Source organism: Manis pentadactyla, chromosome X, assembly GCF_030020395.1.
Source record: "Manis pentadactyla isolate mManPen7 chromosome X, mManPen7.hap1, whole genome shotgun sequence".
Classification (NCBI taxonomy): domain Eukaryota; kingdom Metazoa; phylum Chordata; class Mammalia; order Pholidota; family Manidae; genus Manis; species Manis pentadactyla.
In genome coordinates, this window is record NC_080038.1 from 64,870,715 (window position 1) to 64,889,989 (window position 19,275).

The 19,275-nt window shown below is 38.8% G+C and overlaps 1 protein-coding gene across 8 annotated transcripts in view; it reads right to left on the minus strand.

Annotated features, from left to right (window-relative positions):
* The window catches only part of HDAC8 (histone deacetylase 8), a 296,351-nt gene that overhangs the window by 56,080 nt on the left and 220,996 nt on the right, over nt 1-19,275 (minus strand). For 2 of the 8 annotated variants that reach the window (XM_057495522.1, XM_057495523.1), the window contains exon 10: nt 19,186-19,263. The exons of the other annotated variants lie outside the window; for them this stretch is intronic. In XM_057495522.1, coding sequence (XP_057351505.1) covers nt 19,186-19,263 — 78 coding nt within the window. The remainder of the gene's footprint in view (nt 1-19,185; nt 19,264-19,275) is intronic. 8 annotated transcript variants of the gene reach the window in all.

Here is a 19,275-nt window from a genome sequence, read left to right on the forward strand (position 1 = left end):
TTCTTCTTAGAAATGCCTTCACTGCATCCCACAAAACTTGGGGCTTTATGCTGTCGGTGTCATTTGTCTCCATATACTGCTTGATCTCTGTTTTAATTTGGTCATTGATCCATTGATTATTTAGAAGCATGTTTTTAAGCCTCCATATATTTGTGAGCCTTTTTGTTTTCTTTGTACAATATATTTCTAGTTTTATACCTTTGTGGTCTGAGAAGTTGGTTGGTAGAATTTCAATCTTTTTGAATTTACTGAGGCTCTTTTTGTGGCCTAGTATGCGGTCTATTCTGGAGAATGTTCCATGTGCACTTGAGAAGAATGTGTATCCTGCTGCTTTTAGATGTAGAGTTCTGTAGATGTCTATTCGGTCCATCTGTTCTAGTGTGTTGTTCAGTGCCTCTGTGTCCTTTCTTATTTTCTGTCTGGTGGATCTATCCTTTGGAGTGAGTGGTGTGTTGAAGTCTTCTAAAATGAGTGCATTGAATTCTATTTCCTCCTGTAATTATGTTAGTGTTTGTTTCACATATGTTGGTGCACCTGTTTTGGGTGCATATATATTTGTAATGGTTATATCCTCTTGTTGGACTGAGCCCTTTATCATTATGTAATTTCCTTCTTTATCTCTTGTTACTTTCTTTGTTTTGAAGTCTATTTTGTCTGATACTTATACTGCAACATCTACTTTTTTCTCCTTGTTGTTTGCATGAAATATCTTTTTCCATCCCTTCACTTTTAGTCTGTGCATGTCTTTGGGTTTGAGGTGAGTCTCTTGTAAGCAGTATATAGATGGTCTTGCTTTTTTATCCATTCTATTACTCTGTGTCTTTTGATTGCTCCATTCAGTCCATTTACATTTAGGGTTATTATTGAAAGATATATACTTATTGCCATTGCAGGCTTTAGATTCATGTTTATCAAAGTTTCAATGTTAGCTTCTTTACTATCTTACTGTCTAACTTAACTCGCTTGTTGAACTATTATAAACGCGGTCTGTTGATTCTTTACTTCTCTCCCTTCTTATTCCTCCTCCTCCTTTCTTTATATGTTAGGTGTTTTATTCTGTGTTCTTTTGTGTTTCCTTTGACTGCTTTTGTGAGTAGTTGATTTTATTTTTTGCCTGTAGTTAGTACTTGGTTGGTGTGCTTTCTTTGCTGTGATTTTATTTTCTCTGGTGTCATCTATTTAGCCTTAGGATTGCTTCCATCTAGAGTAGAGCAGTACCTCTAAAATACTGTGTAGAGGTGGTTTGTGGGAGGCAAATTCCCTCAACTTTTGCTTGTCTGGGAATTGTTTAATCCTTCCTTCATATTTAAATGATAATCGTGCTGGATATGGTATTCTTGGTTCAAGGCCCTTCTGTTTCATTGCACTGAATATATCATGCTATTCTCTTCTGGTCTCTAAAGTTTCTGTTGAGAAGTCTGATGATAGCCTAATGGGTTTTCCTTTGTAGGTGACCTTTTTTCTCTCTCTGGCTGCCTTTAATACTCTGTCCTTGTCTTTGGTCTTTGCCATTTTAATTACTATATGTCTTGCTGTTGTCATCCTTGGGTCCCTTGTGTTGGGAGTTCTGTGGTTCTCCATGGTCTGAGAGACTATTTCCTCCCCCAGTTTGGGGAAGTGTTCAGCATTTATTTCTTCAAAGACACTTTCTATCCCTTTTTCTCTCTCTTCTTCTTCTGGTACCCCTATAATGCAAATATTGTTCCATTTGGATTGGACACACAGTTCTCTTAATATTCTTTCATTTCTGGAGATCCTTTTATCTCTCTCTGCCTCAGCTTCTCTGTGTTCCTGTTCTCTGATTTATATTCCATTATCTGCCCCTTGAACCTCATCCAGTGTGCTCTTAAGTCATTCCAGAGATTGTTTTATTTCTGTATTCTCCCTCCCAACTTACTCCTTTAACTCTTGCATATTTCTCTGTAGATCAATCAGCATGGTTAAGACCTTTATTTTGAATTCTTTTTCAGGGAGATTTGGCAAGTCTATCTCCCCAGGCCCTCTCTCGGGGGTTGTTGTGGTAATTCTGGACTGGACCAAATTCTTCTGCCTTTTCATGGTGATAGAGGTAGCTGTAGGCAGGTAGCACGTGTGTCATCTGGGAGAACAAAGTCCTTTCCTGCTTGCTGGTCCCCTTGCCCTTCTCTGCTCCATGTGTTGGATACCTGCACTCCTGGAGCAGCCTCTGTGTTAATCCCCTAAGCTGTTGTGGGTGGAATCTCCATCAGGGTAGCGCAGAACCCTTCAGGGAGTGGCAGGTGCACCAGCTGCATGCTGGCGGTGGCTTTTACATCTGGCCCATGTGGCTGCACACTGGGAGGAGACTCTGCACAGCTGTCGGGCATGAGGCTGTTCCCAGGCAGCTTGGGTGCCACCGCTGCCTACTTGCCCAGGCTTCTGCCAGGCCACTCGGCTGCCGCTGACACGGGATTGCGCATGCCGCTCCTGGACCCCTCTGGCGCCACCTCTGCCAGTGCACATGGGCCATTCCTGGGCCCCTCTGTTGCTGCCGCTGCCGGCACATGCGGTCGCTCTCCCGCTACTGGGCTGGTGTGTTGGCATTTGCGCCAGGTGGGAGAACAACTGGCAGACTGTTTATTGCTGTGGGGGGTTCAGAGCTGCGCTGCTGCCCAAGGGGTTAGGTCACCTAGAGTTCCCCAGGATTCTCAGCTCCTGGGCTGAGTGTGCCAGGATGATTTTGTCCAGCTGTGAGGTCCCTGTCCCTTTAAGACTTTCAAAAAGCACTCGCTTTTCTTTTGTCCAAGGGGAGCCTGTTGCAGGGACCCGCTCGCAGGTTTTGCTTTTCCGTTTCTCTAATATCCAGCACACCATGCACCGTGTGTCTGCTCTCCTGGTGCAGATTACTAGAGCTGGTTGTTTAGCAGTCCTGGGCTTTCCGTCCCTCCCCGCTCTGACTCCTTTCTTCCTGCTGGGTAGCTGGGGTGGGGGGGCACTCAGGTTCTGCAGGGCTGCGGCTTGTATCTTACCCCCTTCATGTGTTGCTGAGTTCCCACAGATGTAGATGAAGCCTGGCTGTTGTACTGTATCCACTGGTCTCTCTTTTAGGAATAGTTGTATTTGTTTTATTTTCAAAAATATATATGTTTTTGGGAGGAGTTTTCTGCTGAACTACTCACGCCACCATCTTGGCTCCTCTCCTTGCAACTTCATTCTTTTGCATGTGGATATCCACTTTTCCTAACAGCATTTGTTGAAAGACTATTCTTTCCCCATCGAATGGTCTTGGCACTCTTGTCATTTGGCCATAGATGTATATGGTTTTATTTCTGGACTCTCATTTCCATTACATTGATCTACATGTCTATCTGTGTGCCACTACCACTGTCTTGATCATTGAAATGATTGAAACTAAGCTTTCATGATAATCATGATGAAATGATTTGATCATTGAAACTAAGCTTTGAAATCAGGAAATGTGGGCCCTTCAACTTTCTTCTTTTTCTGTATTGTTTTGAATATTCTGGGTGCCCTGCATTTCCGTATGAATTTTCAGGTCAGTTTATCAATTCCTTAAAAGAATAGTTGAGATTTTGATAGGGATTATGTTGAACTGGCAGATCAGTTTTGGAAGTATTGCCATCTTAAGAATGTTAAGCCTCCCAATCCATGAACACAAGATGTATTTGCATATATACAGGTCTTCTTTAATTTCTTTCCACAGTGTTGTGTGGTTTTGGGCATACAAGTCTTACACTCCTTATCTTAAATTTACTTATAAGTATTTCATTTTTTTGATGCTACTGTAATAGGAGTTGTTTTCTTAATTACATTTTTGGATTGTTCATTTCTATGTATGAAGATACATTTTTGTATATTGATCTTGTATCCAGCAAACTTGAACTCATTTTTAAAAATTTAATTTTTTAGATCAATTTTATGTTCATAGTAACATTGAGAGGAAGGTACAGAGATATCCCATATACACCCTGCCTCCACATGTGCATACATTCCTTCATTATCTTCATCCCCCACCAGAGTGCTACATTTGTTATAATTGATGAACATACACTGATGCATCATTATCACCCAATGTCCATAGTTTACCCTATGGTTCACTCTTGGTGTGGTTCCACAGATTTGGACAAATGTATCATGATGCATATATTCATCATTATAATATTGTACAGAGTATTTTCACTGCCCTAAAATCCTCTCTGTTCTGTCTATTCTTCTCTCCCCCCATCCTCAACCCCTGATATTTTTGCTTGTCTCCAGAGTGTTTCCTTTTCCAGAACATCATATATCTGGAGCCATACAGCATGTGATCTTTTCAGACTGCTTATTTCACTTAGTGATATACAGTTAATATTCCTCCAAGTCTTTCCATGGTTTGAAAGCTCATTTCTTTTTAGTGCAGAATGATATTGTATTGTCTGGAAGTATTAGTTTGTGTATCCGTTCACCTACTAGAAGACATCTTGGCTGCTTTCAAGATTTGGCAAATATGAATAAGACTGCTTTTTCTACACACCCATGTGTTGTTTTTTATGTGGACAGAAGTTTTCAACTACTCTGGGTGTATACCAAGGAGCACAGTTGCTGGATATTTTGGTAAGGGTATGCTTAATTTTGTGAGAAACCGGTAAGCTGTCTTCCAAAGTCTCTGTACCATTTTGCATTCCCATCAGCAGTGAATGAGAGTTCCTGTTGTTCCACATCCTTATCATCATTTGGTGTTTGTCAGTGTTCTGGATTTTGGCTATATGAACTCATTTTTTTAGCTCTAATAATTTTTTGTGGTACTTTAGGATCTTCTATATACAAAATCATGTCATCTGAAATTGTCGTTGCTTTACTTTTTCCATTCTCACCTGGATGCTTTTATTTCTTTTTCTCCAATTGCCCCAGCCAGAACCTCCAACCTAGTGCTGAATAAGTGGCAAGAGTGGACATCCTTGTCTTGTTTCTGATTGTGGGAGAGAAGCTCTCAGTCTTTTGCTATTAAGTATGATATTAGATAGACTTTTCATAGATGTCCTTTATCAGGTTAAAGAAGTTCCCTTCTATTCTTTTTTATTGAGTATTTTTATGATGAAAGAGTATAGGATTTTGTCAAATGGTTTTTAAATGTCTACTGAGATGATCATATTTTTTGTTTTTTATTCTATTGATATGGTCTATTTCATTAATTGATTTACAGATGTGACAACAACTTTGCATTCCTCAGATAAATCCTACTTGGTCATGATGCATGACCCTTTTTATATGTTGCTGGATTTGGTTTGCTAACACTTTGTTGAAGATTTTTGTGTCCATATTCATAAGGGATATTGGTTTGTAGTTTTCTTGTGTTGTTTTTGTCTAGTTTTGGTATCAGGGAAATACTGGCTTCATAGTATGCATTGGGAAGTGTCACCTCCTCTTATATCTTTTTTAAATGAAGGATTGGTGTTAAGTCTTTACGTGTTTGGTAGACTTAACCAGTGAAACCAGCTGGGCCTGGGGTTTTCTTTGTGGGATTAAAATTAATTAATGCAATCTCTTTTGCTTGTTATAGGTCTATTCAGCTTTTCTTTTTTTTTCTTGAGTTAATTTCTATAGTGTCTTTCTAGAAATATGTCCATTAATCTAGGTTATGCAATTTGTTGACATACATTTGCTCATAATACTCCCATGTATTCCTGTTTATTTCTGTAAGATTGGTAGTAATGTCCCCACTCTCATTTCTGATCTTAATAATTTGAGTCTTCTCTTTTTTTCTTGGTCAGTCTACCTAAAGATTTGTCAATTTTGCTGATAATTTCAAAGAATCGACTTCGGTCTCTGATTTCCTCTATTGTTTTTCTATTCTCTTTTTCATTTATTTTTGCTCTAATTTTTATATTTTATTTCTTCTGCTTGCTTTGGGTTTAGTTTGCTTTTCTTTTTCTAGTTTCCTAAGATAGAAGGCTAGGTTATTGATTTGCGATCTTTCTTCTTTTTAAGTATAGACATTTGTAGTTACAAATTTCCCTCTAAACACTACGTCCACTGCATTCAGTATGTTTTGGCATGTTTTGTTTGGGCTTTTCATCCATCTCAAAGTCTTTTCTAACCTTGTTTGTGATATCTTCTTTAACACATTGGTTATTTAGGAGTGTGTTGTTTAATTTCCACATATTTGTGAATTTCCAAGATTTCCTTCTTTTACTTATTTCTAATTTCATCCCTTTCCATCTAATTTCTTTTCGGAGTACTTTGTATGATTTCAGTCCTTTAAAATTTATTGAGACTTGTTTTGTGGTCTAACATACATTCTATCCTGGAAAATGTTCCATGTGCACTTGAGAAGAATGTGTATGCTGCTGTTGTTGGGTGGTATGTTTTATATATGCCTGTTAGGTCTAGCTGGTTTATGGTGTTGTTCAAGTATTTAGTTTCCTTGTTAATCTTCTATTTGGTTGTTTCATCCATTACTGAAACTGGTGTATTGATATCTCCAACTATTATTGTTGAATTGTTTATTTCTCCCTTCAATTCTTCAGTTTTTACTTTATGTATTTTGGGGCTCTGTTGTTATGTGTGTGTATATATATATATATATATATATATATATATATATATGTGCAATTGTTACATTTTCCTGAAGCCTGACATTTTATCATCATCAAATATCCTTTGTTGTCTCTAGTAACAATTTTTGTTTTACAGTCTATTTTGTCTAATATTAGCATGGCCACCCAGCTCTCTTTTGGTCACTGTGTGCATAATGTATCTTTTACCATCTTTTTACTTTCAACCTATGTGTGACTTTGACTTTAATGTATTTCTCTTACAGAAAACATACAGTTGGATCATGTTTTATTAATCCATTTTGCCGGTCTTTGACTTAACTGGAATGTTTACTTCATTTATATTTCATGTAATTACTGATAAGGAATGGCTTAAGCATACCATTGTTATTTGTCTTCTACATCTTATACTTTTTGTTCCTCTATCCCTCCATTACTGTCTTTTTTAATTAAATAGATATCTTCTAGTGTACCATTTAAATTCCCTTGTTACTTTAAATATATTTAAATGTATTATATATAAGTGCATGTGTGTGTGTGTGTGTGTGTGTGTGTGTGTGTGTGTGTGTGTGTTTATTTTTTTTCTCAGTGGTTAATCTGGGGATTACAGTTAACATCTTTACTTTTATCAATCTTGTTTGGACCAGCATAACTCAATATTATACAAACACTTTGCTACTATACAACTCCATTTTCATACCACCTCTTTTATGCTGTTTTTGTCATATTAATTGCATCATTATACATTTTGCACTTATCAAAGCAGATTTATAGCGATTGCTTTATAGTTTTCTTTTAAATCATATAGGAAAACAAAGCTACATGGAAAAATAAATTTGTACTTTTACATTTACTTATGTAGTGACTCTTACTGGTAGTCTTTATTTCTTCATACAGATTCAAATTACTGTCTATTTGCCTATATGAACTTTCATTTCGGCCTAAAGGATTCCCTTTAGTATTTCTTATAGGGCAGGTTTAGTATTTCTTGCAGCATTAAAATCCCTCAGTTTATCTGTGAAGGTGTTTATTTCCCCTTCATTTTTCATGAATAGTTTTGCCAGATATAGATTACTTTGGTTGACTTTTTTATTTACCTTCAGCACTTTGAATACCTGGCCTCCATCCTTTCTGGTCAGCAGTGAGCTGTTAACCTTATTGAGGATTCCTTATACATGATGAGTTTTCTCTTACTGCTTTCAAGTTCTCTCTTCATCTTTGTTGTCTGGCAGTTTATGATGTGTCTTAGTGTGAATCTCTTTGAGTTCATCCTGCTTCAAGTTTGTTGAACTTCTTGGAAGTTTGGGGCCATTATTTCTTCAAATATTATTTTTGACCCTTTAGCTCCTCTCCTTCTGGGACTCCCATTTATATATATGTTGGTACCCTTGATACTGTCACAGAGGTCTCTAAAGTTCTGTTGATTTTTTCATTATTTTTGTTTTCTGCCTCTCAGACCGGATAATATCAATTAACCTATTTTCAAGTTTGCTGATTCTTCTGCTTGCTCAAGTGCACTGTTGAGCTCCTCTAGTGAATTTTTAATTTCAATTATTATACTTTCTGACTCCACAATTTGTATCTGTTTTTAAATTTTATTTTGTAATTTTTGTCTCTTTATTGATATTCTTTGGTGAGAAATTGTTCTTATAATTTTCTTTAATTCTTTGTACATATTTAAAATAGCTGATTTAAAGTCCTTATCTAGTAAGTCCAGCATGTCCACAGGGACAGTTTATGTCGATTAATGTTTCCAGTGTATTGACAATATTTTCTTTTTTTCTTTACATGTCTTGTAATTTTTATTGAAAAGTGGACATTTTAAATTGTATAATGTAGTAACTCTGGAAATCATATTTTCCCCTGCTCCAGGGTTGATAGGTGTTGCTGGCAGTGTTTGTTTAGTGACTTCTAGTTTAATTCTGTAAAGTCTGTGTTTTTTGTCATGTGTGGCCACTTTAGTCTCTATTTGGTTAGCTTAGTAGGCTAATAGTTGGACAGAGAAGTCTTTAATGCCTGGAACCAGGAAGTCTCCTGGTCTTTGCCAAGAGATTTTGTGTGCATGTTGGGAGACATAACCTCAACATTCAGCCAGGCAATGGGATAACTCTGTCTTAGCACTTCATTTGTGCAGAGCTTGAAGGTCAGCCATGGGTGAGACCTTAGCCCTTTCTCAGGTCCTTTCTGAGCATGTGCTCTTCTAGATTCCCAGGAATATGTTGGAGTTTTTCAAAGCCTGTATGGACATCTTACTCTGTAGCTTTTCCTTTTAAGCTTTTTGGGTTGCCTGATGTTTGCCCTAACTATTATCTACTGCTTCAGGCAGCTGTAAAATTAATAATTTGCCTCTAATTGTTTTTGACAAGTGCCCCAGGGAAAATGTTTTTCACACTGAACAAGCTCTTGGGTCAGGTGTAATAAAGAAAGCCTTGCAAGGGGGTTCTTCCAGGGGACCACCAGACAGGTCAAATAATAATTTTCTGAAAATGAGGCTTTGAAGGAGCTCTAACACTGTTTGGCTCCCTCTGGTGGCTGCTAGGCCACTGGTTTTCACCAAGATTGTGGGCTGTTGGATTTCAAGGCTATCACCTCTACTTGTTTTGGTAAATAAAGTTTTATTGGAACCCAACCATGCTCCTTCACTTATGTGTTGTCTATAGCTGCTTTTGTGTTTTCAACAGTACAGCTGAATAGTGGGACAGAGAGCATACAGACTGAAAAGCCTAAAATATTTATGATCTGGCCCTTTACTGAGAGGCTTTTCTGTTACCTGCTCTAGACTATTGCTGGTAAGTAGAAACATAATGTGAGCTACATTTTCTGTTATTAAAAATTTTTTGACTTGCCACATTACAACAATAAAAAGAAGGTGGAATTAACTTTAGGAATATATTTTATTTAACCTAATATATTCAAAATATTGTGATTTCAACATATAATCAATATATAAAATTATTAAGATATTTAACATTTTTTTCTTACTAAGTCTGCAATCCGATATGCATTTTACACTTATAGCACATCTCAGTTTGGACTAGCCATGTTCCAAGTGCTAGTGGTTATCATATTGGACAACATAGCTGTAGGTCCTTGCTATTCAGTGTGGTTTCTAGATGGGCAGCATTGTATCACCTGGGAGCCTGCAAGAAAGGCAGTCTCAGACTCCACCCTAGACTTACTGAATCAGAATTTGGATGTAATACACCCTAGGTAATTCACATACATACTCAAGTTTGAGAAGTAAAGCTCTATACTACACTGTACTATCTGTCTTTGAGATAAAGGCCCAGGGTACCCAAGGTATTATTCTAATATAAAGTGTAACTCTTTGGTTGTCAGTCTGGTCACTAGGTCATAGTTGAATTGTCTGAAAATCAGTCAAGTAAGGTGACTGTGTGCCAGCTGCTGTACTATGTAAGCATTGTGAAATTTGCTGAGTTGAAGAGGACATGGTATGGTTCCTGCTTTCAGGGAACTTACAACTGCCAAAGGATGCCTGGAGGATAATACCTTGCACAAGAAGTCCAGTCTTCTTCCCCACTAAATCCTCTAAACAACTTCTCGATCTCAAATGTAAAGGTGGCAGCTATGCACTGGATTGCTCAGGCAGGCATTCAATTCAAGAGGTTCATGGGACAGAAACAAAACAGTTTCACTCCATTTGAAATTGGCTCATGGCAACGGTCTGAAGCAAACACTCAGGCTTTAGGACATGAACTCAATGGGTTCTTCTGAAAGGGTAGCAACTCTGTGTTTGTATAACAGAGAAGTTATGACACTCATCATGCTCATATTCAGGAACTGTGCACTGAAGTCAAGAGAAACCTGACAGTCTGATTTCCAGGTTCCAGTGACTTAGAATAGGAATTCCTATTTAAAGCAAAGAAAATAAGAAATGAGGAAGTGCCAGTCCTTGTTTCTCTGTGTAGGTGTTGACAAGCTATTAAATCATTAGGTTGTCCCTTGCCAGAAGCAGCAGAATAAATCTTGGAAGTTGACAAATGGTCAGCAGCTCTGTGTGTGCCTGCACACTTAGAGGCACACACAAAGGGCACACTGTTTCCCTTGGTTTATCTCCTGGCTGTGTAAATATTTCATCTGACATTTGGATTGGATTCTGAGCTAGTTTCCCACCAAGCTGATGGTTTTTTAATCTGCTTTCATCAGCCTACAATAAACTGTCTAACCTGTCTGTACAGTGCAGTGTACTCTGCCCACTGGCAAACAGAACAAATGGAACTATGAGATCCCCGACATACTTTTCTCAGATGTCTGAAGACAATGAATTGCACCCAACCTCTGCCCAAGCCAGAAACACAAGCTACGAGGCACTTGCCTCATCCCATTACACCAGCACCCATGAGCCCTTCCCAGACTAGACCAGTGCCAGCAGGAGGTCACAACATATAAATTGGGCCTGCCATCCTGTTAAGACAGACCTTTGGCTCAGCATAATTGTGCTATTGCCAAAGATGAGGATGGCTGTAAGTGCATTCATTCTGGGTTGTATTCATGCTGGCTTCTCTTCAGTTTTAAATTAACTCCTTTAGTTGTCCGAAATGTAGGAAATACTGTGATAATCTAAACCACAAACTACTGGCTCAGAAAGCTCCTATACAGTAATAAAAAGAAACTAAGTGCTGATATATGCTGCAAGGTGATGACCTTTGAAAACATGATGCTAAGTGAAAGAAGCCGCTGATAAAAGACCACATATTACAGAATTCCATTCCTATGGAATGTCCAGAATAGGTGAATCTATAGAGACAGAAGGTAGATTAGTTGTTGCTAGGGTTGAGGGGAGAGGAATGAAGATTGACTGCTGGTGGGTATGGGATTTCTTTTAGGGAGGATGAAAATGTTCTGGAATTAGTGGTAATGATCACACAGCTTTGTGAATATACTGAATACCACTGAGATGCACACTTAAAATGGGTGAATTTTATGGTATGAGAATTGTATCTTGATAAGTTGTTTCAAAAAACTTAAGGGTCATTCAATGATTTCTTCCCTCTTCCCTGCCAAAAAGCTCCTGTAGATAATCTTCTCAGACTTGCTACTCTGTATTCTAAGTACAGGAGAAAGAAGCAAAAGAAAGGCATGTAAGCTGGTACTAGGAAAACTATAAGATCAGAAGCATCTATCCAGTCTACTGCTACCATCCTCTACAATTTATTAACCTATTCATTCATTAATTTGTTGAAAGTCTGGTATGTAGTAGGCACTGAGGAGAGATACAGTATGAATAAACCCTGCCCTTTCTATTAGGAGCTTATGATAATGATGTTCTTACCATTGACCTGGAGCCACCCTGGATTCACGAATTGCCTTTTGTATCCTCAAAGATTAAAATATGTTAATTACAATGTTAGTGGCATTCATATTCCAAATTTCTTGGAAATTGGGAATCCGTGGATGATATCCTTCTTTAAACGTTTCAATACCTAAAGTGTGAACCATACTGGGTAAATTATACTAACAGTAAAGCAAAGTACTTAAAGAACAAGGAAAGATGCAAACTTCTTGTTTTCCCAAGATGTTATAAGCAAGAGTACTTAATGAAAATAACCAAACCAGAAAGGTGCCAGCATATTTTCAGTGGAATTCCTCACAAGGAATTGCTTTTGTGAGACCACAGGATTTATTCAGAGGGAGCTTTTTCCTTTTCTTATCAATGTAAATGAAGATGTGTATCTGTTGGTAACAGTTCTGCTCTTAGTGTAGGGAAAGCTGGTACAAAGGAACTCAGTTGTTCATTTCTTTAGGCAGTGTGCTGTATGAAGAAATAACATTTTATCTTTGGAGTCAGGCAAGCCTGGGTTCAAATTCTAGCTTGCATTTGTAATTCAGGCTTCATAATCTCTTAACAGCTTCTGAGTTACTCTTCCTATCTCTCAAAGTCATCCTTTGTACAGCAGCCCATGTAAACTCTCAAAAATATGAATTATATCTTGTTACTTTCTTACTATAAACCCTTTAGTGACACCACTTCTTTGGTAGGAGGGTCTCAGATACTTAGCATGACTCATAAAATGTTAGCTCCATAGCCTGGCCCCAACATACCTCTCTAGCTACATCTCTTACCATTTTCTGCCTTACATTTTTCACATAATTGCTTGTACTTGCACACAGACACACACATGCAGCCACACCTTTTTTCAGGCTGTTATGCTCTCCTAGAACCGCTTTCCACCCTTCTGCACCTGGCTAACTGAATCATTTGCACTGGAGGTGGGGTGGCAGGATAGCTGGTAGCAATATAGGCTATTGAGCTGGTTGCCAGGGCAAGTTAGGGCCCTGATCTAACCTTTTCCCTCTAACTTTGGATTAGATTAAAGGCAGTTGAGATATTGACAATAACAGCAAAAAGTCCATTAAATTCTAGCATATGCTACTTTAAAAGTATTTTATTTTAAAAATCTGAATAAGTACTAGATGTCCATGGTACAACGTTTCAAAGATAGAAAAGGATATTTAGTACAAGAATAAATCTCTGCCATGCTTTAGACACCCAGTTCCCTTAACAGCATTTTTGTGATTCTTTCAAGAGATAGACTGCATAACTAAGCAAAAAAAAAATGATTTTAGTACAGTATGGTAACATCCTCTACACAGTGTCCTGTACTTGCTCTTTTCACTTAACCATTTTATCTTAAGATCCTGCACAACATACTATATTTAACCAATCCTCTATTGGTAGGCATTTAGATTGTTCCTTAATTTTTATAAAGCTACTCATTATACCTCTTTCACTATTCTTGTAGCAGTTCTGCTCCACAGATGGGAAATTCTTTTTGAAAAAAATCTCAACTCCTTTAAATTTTTTTCCATTAAAATTGCATTTACTGTGCTTTTGTTGTCTAATTACAAAGGTAACACATTTCATTTGTAGAAAACTTGAAAGATATGAGAAAGTACACAGAAAAGAGATCACTCACATTTCTAACAATAGTTAACACTGAAATGACTATCCTAGTGTTTTTTCTATTCACACATCTATACTTTACAAAAGGTCTATCCTCATATTTGAGGGGAAGATATGTGATAAAATATAGTAAAAAAGTATAATAGCTCACCCTGTTTTAGTTACTAAAGCACCTTGCATGCATTATTCCATTTAATGCACACAACAACCCTATGAGGTATGCACTATTCTCCTCATTTTACAGATAGGGAAACTGAGGCACAAAGAACTGCTAAATGTCACACAGCTTAGGATATAATAGAGCCGGGATATGAGCCTAGATTTATTGGACCACAAGTCATGCTCTGGTTCACTGTGTTCTACTGCCTCTGCCAGCCTGCAGTGTCTAGGAAAGTTGTAAATGAATACACTATGACCTAGCAATTCCATTTGTAGCTTTGTGCTTTACAGAAACTTGCACATATGCTCAAGGAGACAAGTGCAAGAATGCTCACTGCAAGTGACAATTCAGTGGCAAAAAATCTGGACTGACCCAAATGTCCCTACAGATGTGAATGGATACATAAAACATAGAATATCCATACAACAAGATATATATAGCTATTAAGTGGACTGAACTGGATCTGTATGGATAGATCTCAAAAACACCATTGAGTGAACAAAGCAGGTTGCAAAATGATATGCACATTATAGTACCATTTGTGTAAATAAAAAAATAAACCACTCACCCCCCCATCTTGTTTCTGATTACTGTGAAAATGGACTGGAAAGATACACATCAAATTTATGGCGATGGATGCCTTCAGGGAGCTGAGAGCAGAATAAGACTGAGGATGAGGGTCACAGAATATTCAACTTATCTATAATAATTTATTTTTAAGAAAAGACATAAAGCTAAGATGAAATCTTAACCAATTTCAATTCTGAATGGTGGGAATATGTGCATTTGTCCTATTCTTCTCTGTCACTATACTGTATTTAAAAAATAATATCAGCTAATGTTTACTGAACACCTACTATGTACCAGATATAGTTCTAAGTGTTTCACATGAGTTGAATCATTGAATCCTTACAAACACCCTATGAAGTAGGTACTATACTAGATCCATTTTACAGATGAGGAAATTGAGGCAAAGAGAGGTTAAACGACTTCCTTGGGTCACATAGTAAGTGCTGGATATATCTGGCCCCAGGAACCATGCTTTTACCTTCCATCACATTTACCCTTCTAAAAATTCTCAAAATCTAAACATAATAGCACAAAATCAGTTCCCTAAATCCTGCATTCCCTAAATGCTGAGGTAATGCACAGTGGGGGGAGTGAATACAGCTGTGCAGTTGTTACCCTGCCTGCGTCTTTGTATTTGCTAAATACTAGTCTGGGGGTGGTGGTGAGGGCCCCACCTGGGAGCTGAGTTAGCACTAGCTCAGAGTTAAACAGCAGGGACCTCTCTCTCTCTTGAGGGACTCAGAACCAAAAACCCTGCTCCCCCTCAAAAACAAAACAAAACAAAACAAAACAAAATATCAGACAGAGCAAAATGAGATAGGCCCAGCTGGGGGCATTACAGGGCACACACTCAATTTGAGTCTGTGTGTGAACTACAGTTTGCAGAAGTTAGCTAAGCCCAGTTCCTATACTATAAAACGTTGGGCAAAGAGGAGCTGGAAGCCAAGTAGAGTTGAAAAGGAGACTAGGAGGGAAGAAAATTCTTTGGCTTCTTCTAAGGCAGAAGGAAGCAGGTATGCAGTGCTTGAGGAGTGGGGCAGTTGGAGAGAAAGGAAAGATGGAATAGGAAGGGGGTGTTTCTGTAGCTCTCTTCCTGCTGTGTCTTCTAATTTTAGTGGAGTAATCCCCCTACTCTCTGGTGTCATCATCATAGCAGCTCCCAGGATACAAGGAAACGACACAGGGAAACAGTGGGGTGAGAACAGATGAAGACTGCTTTGTTGGGAAGAGAGTCTGAAAAGCAACAGCCAATCATTTGAGCAACAACAGACACTGGGAAGCTGTGCAGTGCAGTGGTGAAGAGCTCAGACTCTAGAGCCAGCCTTCCTGGGTCTGAATCCTGGCTGTGCTACTTATTCATTCTGCCAACTTGGGAGAGCCATCTGTGAAATGGGGATAATAATAGAATTGCTGAGGATATAGATGAGTAAATGCATCTAAAGCACTTAGAATGTGCGAGGCACATAGTAATCACTCAATGAGTGTTTGATATTATTATTACCATCATTATTTTTGAGTACCTTCTTGTTTCCTGGCCCTGTGGATATGAATTTGGGCTGGGGAGAAGGATCAGAAACAGTTTTTACCCTTGCATTTAGTTTAGCTGGGGAAACAGATGAGTAAATGAATTACAAGCAATATGATAAGGTCTCAGATAACTCAATGTGTCAGGTACTAGAAGATCTCAGAGAAAGAAGTGATTAGCTTTGGAGGGGAGAGGAGGCCAGGGAGGATGTCACAGACAGATGAGGTGGGAGTTGGAACTTGAAGGAAGACTAGGACTTCATCAGGCAGCCATGTGGGAGGAAGGACATTCCTAGTAGAAGCAATATCTTGGTCAAAGGCTTGACTAAACCATGATTCAGGGCAGGGGTAGGGTGAGTATAGTGGAAAAAATAGATTAGGGTCTAATCCAGAAGGATCTTGTGTACTTTCCTAAGAGTTTTGGATCTGTAAGCTCTTGGAGGTATATGTGTGTGTGTGTGTGTGTGTGTGTGTGTGTGTGTGTGTGTGTGTGTGCGGGTGCGTGTGTGTACATCTATACTTGAAGCAGGGGGATAGCATGATTAATGTTGCATTGCTCAAAAATAACTGACATGAAGGATGGCTTATGGATGGAAAGACTGGAGGGAGGGAGACCAGATGAGCTGCACTGATGCCTCCATTCCCAACACATACCTCCTCCTCTGGTGTTCCCTTATACAATCAATCATTTACCCAGCTGCCCAAGAAAGAACCCTGAGGTCCTCCATGACACTTCCCTCTCTTTCACCCCTACATCTGATTCATCAACAAGCCTTGTTGGTTCTATCTTCAAGATGTGTTTGGAATCCATACTACCACAACAGCCTCCTAACTGGTCTCTCTAGTTCCACTGGTACACCTTTTTAATCTACTGTCTATACAAACGCCAGAGTGATTAAATACACACACACACACACACACACACACACACACACACACACACACACACACACTCTGCTATGGACTAAACTGTGTTCCCCTCAAATCATATGTTGAATCCTTAACCCCCCAATGTAACTATATTTAGAATGAGGAAGCAATTAATGTTAAATGAGGTCATAAAGGTATGGCCCTCATCCCATAGGATTGGTATGTCACCCTGCAAAGTGCATATGAGGAGCACTGTTTTAGGGATAAGGAAACTGAGTTTGTGAGAGATGGGCAAATTACCCAAGGTCTCACTGCTAGTTAGAGGATCAAAGTCCCCAGCTGATTAGCTCAAAAGCCCATGTCCTTTCTGCCATACTACAGGCTCCAAAAGAGGATAAAGGTGAACATCTAGAAAGAATAACTTCCTACGCTGGCTCTCACCAGACTTCATTCATCAGGGACAAAAGTTCTTGCCTTTCTTTGGGGAAGCGGGAAGCCACCACCCTAATATTTAAGTAATGCAAGGCCAGTTGGAATCAGGTTTTCAAAAGGGACCATGACCCAAAAAAGAGTCCATGCCATTTCACTGGGCTGAGGGAGACATGGGGCAGGGCTGTAGCTATCTTATTTACTTCTGTATACATAGACCCCACCACTGTGCTTGGCTCTAGGAGGCACTCAATCATTTGTGGAAAGAATTTACCCAGTGTAGCACAGGGGCCAAAAGATAGTACATTCTATGTCCTGCTATTGTGGCCTCTAGAAAGGTATGGCTATAGAAATCAGGCCTGAAAGAGCCAGTCACATAGCTCCCAAGATTTGGAACTAAAGAAGCATACTTCTGATACATTTTAGATTCACAGTAAAACAAGATTCCCTGGTGGGAATTTTCCCAAAGACTGGATCCAGAAACCCACTGAAAGGGTTACAAGTGTACTTGCATATGATTTGCAAATGTTTTATGTCTAACTACATTCTCTGTCATCTATTCTCTAGTGAATTTCAAGGCAAAAATTTTACTACTACCTTAAAGATTATTGCATAATTTATAAAAATAATAAAAATTTATCTTCTCTTTCTTAACAAAAAAGAATAGGCAGTACCACGTTATGCTGTCAAGGCTGTTCAGTGCAGACAACCCATATCTTTATTATTGCCATTTAAAGTGTTTGATCAATCATGTTTAGGTTCTATTATAAAGTTTAAAATGGGAGGTGTACCTATCCATATTAGCCAGTATCACTGAAGTTCCTAGGATACCCACCCCTGTGTCATCAACATGAGGATTGTCCTGCTCAAATGGTACTTTTTTGGATTCCAATTATATAGGGGCCCTCCAAGTAGAAATATGTGTTACTGAGGATTCAAAGCAAGGGCAGCCTTTCCTGCTCATAAATGCAATTAAGGTCCAATGGCAGAGACATACTTCTCAAGAGTAGAGGAGGCTGGGGTGACAGCAGAACTGTGAACATCTATTCCTAAGTCACAGGCAGAAGCTTTCCTTTGTAAGCTGATCCTTGATAGAGTAGTAATTTATGCATGGAAAGAGATATGGAACTCATCATTCAGCAAGCATTTATTGAGGGCCTGCTATGTGCAAGACACTAGATAAGCATCACAGCATAATAAGGAGAACTTCCAAACTATCAGGCCTTTACTTGTCATTGCCTTAAAATATCATGTCCTATATTTAAAAAGGGCAATGTAATAATGAGAATAAAATCCAAACTCAACATTAGTACAACTTATATTTTCCCTCTCTATAATATGCTTTAATGAGCTTTTGCACATGCTGTTCCCTCTGCTTGGGATCCTCTCCTGTCTGCCTGGTGAAATCCTACCCATCTTTTAGGATACAGGTCAAATATTATCTCCTTTGTGAGCACTTCTTATGCCCTCCTGACAGAATTAGTCATTCCTTACTCTACGCTCACAAAACTCTTTGCAAGGAATCTGTACTCTCACACCCCATTGTAATTTTTTCTTTATCACACTGTACTCTGAGCTCTGTAAGTCAGGTAACACCTTCGATTCATCTTGGTATCCCCAGCACCATGCCTACAAACAGTAGTAGTCAGTAAATGATTGATGAAATCCCAGAGCACTTGGAAAAATAAATCTATTAACACATTACAGAGAAAGTTACAGAAACCTAACAAGGCTTTGCACATATTATGTGCTTAATGACTGCTTGCTGACTGTGGATGTAGTAAAAATGGAGCTTCCCTTAGGTCAAGGCTATAGATAGCACTTCTTGCTAGCCCCTTCATGGCGCCACACAGTGGGCAACAGCCCTACACAGACAGACATCCTTGTGATGTTTCAGGCACTGAATGGTACACGTGGCCCAAATCATCACCCCCACTGGCTTGCCAAAGGGCATGAAAAGTCCCATTATTAGTCATTTCTTGGGGTTAAAACATTTGCTATAGAAGTTCCCTGTTGGATTGCTTTCAGAGAGAGGAAAAATACATCAGAAGCCATCTGAAAGACTGCACCTTTCAGGGGACCTGTAGATCATTCACGCCTATCTCCTTCCAAGTACAATCTGTAATTCAGAGAGAATTTAGAACACAGGGAAAGGTCTAAAAAAGAGTCAAGATTGAGCACAATTTAAATTGTACCTTATAATCACAGTAGACAATCCCTGTCAGTTTAGAGTTACAAATTTTGCTATTTGCAAAGTCGTGTGAGCCACAAATCTAAAGAAGGCA